We start from the raw sequence: 7,806 nt of genomic DNA, 5'->3' as shown, positions 1-7,806 counted from the left end.
TAGAAAGGCTCTGGCCATAACTGAGCAGCGCCCCAGATGGGCAGAGCATCACCCCCTGGTGGGCATGCCGGGTGGATCCCGGTCGGGCGCATGCGGTAGTCTGTCTGACTGCCTCCCCGTTTCCAACTTCAGAAAAATACAAAAAAAAAATTTTACTTATTGATTTTAGAGAAAGGGAAGGGGGGAGAGAGACAGAGACAGAGAGAGAAACATCAATTTATTGTCCCACTTATTTATGCACTCGTTGGTTGACTCTTGTATGTGCCCTGACTGGGGATCAAACTCACAATCCTGGTGTATCTGGATGATGCTCTAACCAACCGAGCTGCCCGGCCACGGCCATCCCATCTTTTTCAAAACATACATGTTTATCCTGACTTTATAAGTAAGTAGCTGGTTAAGTAACTAGAGAATTAGGAAAATTCATGAAAGGATAAAAATCACACATACTGTATCGCCAAAATCAGGAGCTAAGGAAAGACAAGATAATGTTTAAAAGGTGAACTTTGGCTTTAGACAGATTGGGCTTTGAGTCAGCAGTTATTAGCTAAGTAACTCTCCCTGGACTTAGCCTTCCTAAGCCTCACTTTCTTCATACACAAAATGGGGATGATAATAGTTTCAATAACATAAAGCTCAGGTGAGCTATGTGTACACTATTAGCCCAGGGGCTCACATGAAGGAATGCTCAAAAATGTTCGTTATTTAATTTTATAATTATTATTACCTCTGCGAACATTTTTATGTATTTCCCTCCTTCTACACATACTGCTTTACATGGTTAGATGGTAATCTATACACAATTTAGTATCCAATTTTTTTACTTAACATCACACCATTAATACTTTCTCATATTACAATTTTTTTCCCAAAAACATTATTTGAATGCTCGTACAATAATTGTTTAATCATTACCCCTTTTGGGATGTCCTGGCAGTTTCTGGGTTTTCACCATTAAAAAGAACCCTGAGGGACCCGGGTTCGATTCCCGGCCAGGGCACATAGGAGAAGCGCCCATTTGCTTCTCCACCCCTCCGCCGCGCTTTCCTCTCTGTCTCTCTCTTCCCCTCCCGCAGCCAAGGCTCCATTGGAGCAAAGATGGCCCGGGCGCTGGGGATGGCTCTGTGGCCTCTGCCCCAGGCGCTAGAGTGGCTCTGGTTGCAACATGGCGACACCCAGGAGGGTCGCAACATGGCGACGCCCAGGATGGGCAGAGCATCGCCCCCTGGTGGGCAGAGCGTCGCCCCCTGGTGGGCGTGCCGGGTGGATCCCGGTCGGGCGCATGCGGGAGTCTGTCTGACTGTCTCTCCCTGTTTCCAGCTTCAGAAAAATGCAAAAAAAAAAAAAAAAAAAAAGAACCCTGAGGGCCTGACCTATGGTGGCGCAGTGGATAAAGCAACAACCTGGAATGCTGAGGTCACTGGTTCAAACCCTCAGCTTGCCTGGTCAAGGCACAAATGGGAGTTGATGGTTCCAGCTCCTCCTCTCCCTCTTCTCTCTCTCTCTTTCTCTTTAGTCTCTCTCTCTAAAAATGAATAAATAAAATCTAAAAAAAGAAAAAAAACCTGCGTTAACATATTTGTGTTGTTACCTGTGTTTCCTCTTCTTAAATTGCGGGTTTTGTGACAAGTCTTTCTCCTCTGGGAAGTTGGCAGTGACCAGCGGGGGACAGGACTGATGGCTTTTGCACAGCTCCACTCACAGATAGAAATAGCTCCTCCGTTCCTTCCCCAGGCTCCTGCTCTTCCCTCGTGAGACCAGAACCATAATTAGCTTCCCTGTGGCTCAGCTCTGAGGAGTGTTGGGTGAGAGGGGATGGGGAGAGCCAGGGGGGCCAGGATGAGCTCAGAGGGAAAGTGGTTTTAAATACTGAGTTCCATAAAAGAAAAGAGGACAGTAATCAATGGTATCTCCGCGTCTCTGGAAATGGGTGGGTTTCTCCCATTTTGAGGGGCTCCTGCCTGTTTCTTCCAGCTGCTCCCTTATATGCTGCCCTCCAGCGGTGTAAGGGGGAGGGGAAGGAGGTGGTACTCAGGCTGAGCACCTACTACATGCCAGGCACTTCTACAGGGAGGGATTCTACTTACATGGTCTTTTTAAAATTATTTATTTATTTATTTATTTATTTATTTATTTATTTATTTATTTATTGGTATTTTTCCGAAGCTGGAAACGGGGAGAGACAGACAGACTCCCGCATGCGCCCGACTGGGATCCACCCGGCACGCCCACCAGGGGGCGACGCTCTGCCCACCAGGGGGCGATCCTCTGCCCCTCCGGGGCGTGGCCCTGCAGCGACCAGAGCCACTCCAGCGCCTGGGGCAGAGGCCAAGGAGCCATCCCCAGCGCCCAGGCCATCCTTGCTCCAATGGAGCCTCGCTGCCGGAGGGGAAGAGAGAGACAGAGAGGAAGGAGAGGGGGAGGGGCGGAGAAGCAGATGGGCGCCTCTCCTGTGTGCCCTGGCCAGGAATCGAACCCGGGACTTCTGCACACCAGGCCGATGCTCTACCACTGAGCCAACCGGCCAGGGCTAATTTTTTTATTTACTGAATTAAGAGAAAGAGAGAGAGAGAGAGTAAAGGAGAGAGGGAGAGAAGGAGAAACATCTATATGTTGTTCCACTTATTCATGCATTCATTGGTTGATTCTTGTATGTGCCCTGACCGGGGATCGAACCTACAACCTTGGTGTATGGAGACGGTGCTCTAACCAACTGAGCTACCCAGCGAGGGCCTATATTGTCTTTTTTAAATGTTTATTTTAATCTATTTTAATTCTTCAATTATAGTTGACATTCAATATTATATTAGTTTCAGGTGTACACATAGTAATTCGACAGATTCCCCCCCATAAGTCTAATACCCACCTGGCACCATACATAGTTATTACAATGTTATTGATTATATTCCTTATGCTGTACTTTATATTCCATGATGAGTCTGTAACTCCTATTTGTACTTCTTGATCCCTTCACCTTTTTCACCCGGCCCCCAAACTCCTCCCACCTGGCAGCCATCAGTCTGTTCTCTGTATCTGTGAGTCGGTTTGTTTCGTTCTAGATTCCACATATACGTGAAATCGTGTGGTATTTGTCTTGCTCTGTCTGACTGATTTCACTTGGCATAATACCCTCTAGGTCCATCCATGCTCTTACACCACATCCATCGTCTTATTCAATGCTCCCCTGGTGAAGGAGCCCTCATCCTCCACAGATACATGAGGACACAGGCTCAGGGAGCTTACAAATTTAAACAACTTGTTCAAGGTCATGCAGCTAGTTGGTGCTGTTTTGAAGCCAGGTCTGCACTTGAGGCGACGCAGTCTGGGGCCTCGGTGGTGGAGCCCTTTTCCGTCTCCGTCTCTGGGGCTGGGGAGAGGTCCCTGGCTGTAGCAAGCTGTCCCTCTGGGAAGACTGCTCCCGTCCTGCACCTGAGCACACGCGGGCAGCTGCACCCTTCCCAGCTTCCTGCCCTGGGCCACCGGCGGCTCACAGACCTCCTCCCACTTGCACGTGGCCTTGAGTAGGGACAGGGTGAGTGGGAGCCTTAGCTAAAGGGGGGGGCCTCCCCCCAGCAGCTTGGCCACAGCTGGGCCTCTGCTCACGGCAGACCCTGAGAGATGGCAAAGGTCAGTCACATGTGGACTGGGCTCCTTTTATAGCCCTACCAGCCCAGCTGGTTCTGTCTTCTGCCATCTGACCTGCTGGTTGCGACCCTTCATCATGGAGAAGATCCTCGTCCTTCTGCTCGTCACCCTCGCAGTGACCTATGCGGTCCCTGACCCCCGGGGAATTGTTGTCAACCTGGTAAGAGGCTCTTCAGGGGAGGAGTCATCTGGGCCCCTCAGTGGGGATTTTGTAAGCTTGGGCCTTGACCTGTGATGTCCCCACCAGGGGCTGCCAGAGGGCTGGGAGGTGGGGCATCTCTTCCTTTACTGCTGTGCCCTGTCCCATGCCCCAGGGGCCCCAGACGAGGCTAGTCAGCCTGGCACATGCTCAGAGCAGTGGTTCAGCCCAGCTAAGCGAGTTTTAAAGGATCCAGAGCCAGAGGCACCCACGGTAGAAACCCTGGCTCAGAGGCAAGGGGTTTAACAACCTCCCTCAGTGAGCCCGGCTTTGACTTACAGGGCGCATTTCCTGAGTGCCAGGCGCAGGTCTAAACGCCTCCCGCGCACCGCTCGTTGGGCCCTCACACTAACCACCTGAGACGAGTCCTGTTACATGATCAACCCTGTTTGATACACATGGAGATCGGACATAGGGGAAGGTTAGGCCACCTGCCTGAGGTCACACAGCTGGAAAGCGTTGAGCAGGGATAGAGCCCAGGCCCCGGACTCCAGAGCCACCTGTCCTCGCGGCCCCACACTGCCTCTCCACCCAGGGCAGCGCAGGCCCAAGCACCCGGTCCAGAGAGTCTTCCGTGCGTGCCGCGCATGGGCTTGGTGGTTGAGGTTAGGGTCCCCCTGAGGTTACATACAAAAGTCCGTGCAGGGAGAGAGGGGTTTTCCAGCGGGATGGTTCTTGATTAATTATCACAGGCTCCTTCCTCTAAGGGGTGTGGGACTCCAACAGGTTCCCAGACCGTGTTTTGGGGCCACGTGTGCACCTTCCACGAGAACACTGAGGCAGAGCGTGGGGCGGTGACTTCCCCCAAGGTCACTCAGGGAGTTGGCTAGTGCTAGAACCGGGCGTCCTGCCCCCCGCCCAGGGCTGCTTCTCCCGCAGCAGAGGGGGGGGTAGGGGTGCAGCGGAGGGGTTATCACCGGGACCTGGGGGAGGGGTCCTGGCTGACAGCTGCCACCACCCCCCCTCGCCTCCTGCAGGACGAGGGCGAGCTCTGCATGAACAGCGCCCAGTGCAAGAGCAAATGCTGCCACCGGACAAGTGGGCTGAGCCTGGCCCGCTGCGCACCCAAGGCCAGCGAGAACAGCGAGTGCTCTGCCAAGGTGGGTGCCGTGCGGGCGGACTAGGTGTCCGGGTGAGGGTGGGGGCGGGGGCGGGGGCGGGGCAGGGGCGGGGGCAGCCCAGCGGCGGAGGGCCCGCGCCTTGGGGATGGGATCCTGGAGGAGGCGCCCAGAGGAAGGTCAGTAGGCTTCAAAGCGCTTTTCCATCCCATGGTCTCTCACAACTGACCAGTGAGAGGGGCCGGGAGGCAGGGATTTGAGATCCCCATTTCATGGGTGGGTAAATAGAGGCAGGGCCGGTCCGGGGCGCCCCCCGTGGAGGCAGTGCAGAGAAGCACCATCTGAGAAGCCCGACTGCCTGCCGGGACGTGGGGTCAGGCCCGGGGCGCCCCCCGTGGAGGCAGTCCGGGGAAGCACCGTCTGAAAAGCCCGACTGCTTGCCGGGACGTGGGGTCAGACCCAGGGCACGCGAGGCCTGCGCCTCCCCTGATTCCCTGTCTCCGCAGACGCTCTATGGGGTTTACTACAAGTGTCCCTGTGAGCGGGGCCTGAAATGCGAGGCCGACAAGTCCATCGTGGGCTCCATCGTCAACACCAACTTCGGCTTCTGCCGGGACCCTTCACGCACCGCGGAGTGAAACCCACCACCCACTCAGCCGCGGGCCTAGCCCCGCGGGCAGACAGACGCTCCTCCTTTACCCCCTCGCCCTGGCTGGCCACCCCCCTGACCAGCGTCTCCATTTTCTGATTGGGTTCTTGGCAATTAAAGCCCCTCCTGCAAACCTTCTCCCGGCCCCTGGCTGTAATTGCTGAGTTGGGGTCTTCCTCGGTGTTCCTTCCATCACGGCTCTGCCCCATCAGGGCAGCCATCAGCCAGGTCGGAGGAAGGAGTGGTGGCTCGGACGCCAGGCTGCAGGAAACAAGGTTGTAAGGCAGAGGTGCTCTCCGGTTCTGGGGAGCAGTCACACCTCCGTGTGTGCCCTGCGTGCCCTTCAAGCTCTCAGACAGACAAGCACCCGCGCGCACACACACCTCTGGTGGGGAACCACAGTGACTCATGGTCTTTGTCCTGCACCAGCGCTTATCTGTCCCCTGTGCCGGGCTCACACCTCTTTTCTGGGCCCAGCTCTCAGATGTGACAGCCACCGGACACAGCCTGAGTCGGAAGGGTCCGTTAACATTGTGAAGACTATTGATACTGGGCTCACTGTGCTCATGAATCAGATCCTCTCAATGACCCTGGGAGAGTTTACTGTCTTCACTTTAGAGATCAAAGAGACTAAGGTTCAGAGAGGTTAAGTACCTTGCTCAATGTCACAGAATTAGAAAAGTTGGCACTAAACCCATCTAACTCACCCCCCCACACATACACACACAAACACACACACACATACACACACAAACACACACCAATGATTCCCTGTTCTTTCCCAATTATCCATACCAAGACAATGGGGTGGAGTTGCAAGAAATTTAGTTTTGGCTTAATACAAAAATTTTATACACCCCGGAGCCATGCAATCTGGGGTCCCCCTCTCTGAGATGTGTGGGTAGAGGTTCACTGACCCCTTCGTGGGGACGCCGGGGAGCAGATACACACAAAAACAATGGGAGGCCGGTTGGCTCAGCGGTAGAGCGTCGGCCTAGCGTGCGGAGGACCCGGGTTCGATTCCCGGCCAGGGCACATAGGAGAAGCGCCCATTTGCTTCTCCACCCCTCCGCCGCGCTTTCCTCTCTGTCTCTCTCTTCCCCTCCCGCAGCCGAGGCTCCATTGGAGCAAAGATGGCCCGGGCGCTGGGGATGGCTCTGTGGCCTCTGCCCCAGGCGCTAGAGTGGCTCTGGTCGCAATATGGCGACGCCCAGGATGGGCAGAGCATCGCCCCCTGGGGGGCAGAGTACCGCCCCTGGTGGGCGTGCCGGGTGGATCCCGGGTCGGGCGCATGCGGGAGTCTGTCTGACTGTCTCTCCCTGTTTCCAGCTTCAGAAAAATGAAAAAAAAAAAAAAAAAAAAAAAAAACAATGGGAGAAGGGACTACGTGAAATCAAGGTGTTCTCCCAGACCCGGAAATCTATAGTTCTGGGATCACTGAATCCTTTGAGTAACCATTAGGCTTATGAATCAGGACAAATTCAGCTCTAACAAAAAACCCAACTAATGATGGGTTAAATAAACAAATAAGGGCATATATTTCTCATGAATCAAGAAGTCATTTGTAGCCTGATCAGGCAGTGGTGCAGTGGGATAGAGCGTTGGTCTGGGACTCTGAAGACCCAGGTTCGAAACCCCAAGGTCACTAGCTTGAGCATGGGATTATAGACATGACCCCAAGGTAGCTGGCTTGAGCCCAAGGTTGTTGGCTTGAGCAAGGGGTCACTGGCTTGGCTGGAGCCCCCTGGTCAAGGCACATGTGAGAAAGCAATCAATGAACAACTAAAGTGCCACAACTATGAGTTGATGCTTTTCATTTCTCTCCCTTCCTGTCTGTCTGTCTCTCTCTCGCTAAAAAAAAATAAAATAAAAGTTACTTGTTTGGGGTTTGACAGATCTGCTCTTCTCCTGACCTTTGCACAGTTGATAAATGTCTTCATAGCTGCTCCTAACGTCATTCCGTCAGACCGTCCCACCGTATGCTAAGTTAGGAAGCGTGGAGTAGAGGGTGGGTGATAGAGGGGGTGAGGACAGTGTTGGCCCTAGCAGACCTTCTTGTCTTACCCCAAAGCCTCCAGGCAGACTTCTCTGTATCTCCATGTCTACAACTAGGTCACCTGACCACCACTGGCTGCAAGAGAGGCTGGAAAAACAGTATTGGGTACAGGGAATGGGATTGCCATCACTAGCTTAGACTGTGGCCCCTCTCCAGGGGCTGGGCACATACCACCCAAACAATACTGGGGTTCAGTTAG

The 7,806-nt window shown here is 53.7% G+C and overlaps 1 protein-coding gene across 1 annotated transcript; it reads left to right on the top strand.

Annotated features, from left to right (window-relative positions):
- The first annotated feature begins 3,646 nt into the window (after positions 1-3,646).
- Positions 3,647-5,689, top strand: CLPS (colipase). Its single transcript, XM_066235565.1, has 3 exons — positions 3,647-3,805; positions 4,822-4,944; positions 5,409-5,689. The coding sequence occupies exons 1-3, from the start codon at positions 3,722-3,724 to the stop codon at positions 5,538-5,540; spliced, it is 339 nt and encodes a 112-aa protein (XP_066091662.1). The 5' UTR covers positions 3,647-3,721; the 3' UTR covers positions 5,541-5,689.
- The last annotated feature ends 2,117 nt before the right edge of the window (positions 5,690-7,806 follow it).

The sequence above is a fragment of the Saccopteryx bilineata genome, chromosome 1 (assembly GCF_036850765.1).
Source record: "Saccopteryx bilineata isolate mSacBil1 chromosome 1, mSacBil1_pri_phased_curated, whole genome shotgun sequence".
NCBI lineage: Eukaryota > Metazoa > Chordata > Mammalia > Chiroptera > Emballonuridae > Saccopteryx > Saccopteryx bilineata.
The sequence above is the reverse complement of the archived record's forward strand: the minus strand, read 5'-3'. Positions and strand labels throughout refer to the sequence as shown.

What these genes read in the sequence shown, in the direction of transcription:
- CLPS (XM_066235565.1), top strand. Translation starts at nt 3,722, where the DNA reads ATGGAGAAGATCCTCGTCCTTCTGCTCGTCACCCTCGCAGTGACCTAT. An exon ending in GGGGAATTGTTGTCAACCTG is followed by an intron (nt 3,806 to 4,821) that starts GTAAGAGGCTCT and finishes CGCCTCCTGCAG; the next exon opens with GACGAGGGCGAGCTCTGCAT. An exon ending in ACAGCGAGTGCTCTGCCAAG is followed by an intron (nt 4,945 to 5,408) that starts GTGGGTGCCGTG and finishes CTGTCTCCGCAG; the next exon opens with ACGCTCTATGGGGTTTACTA.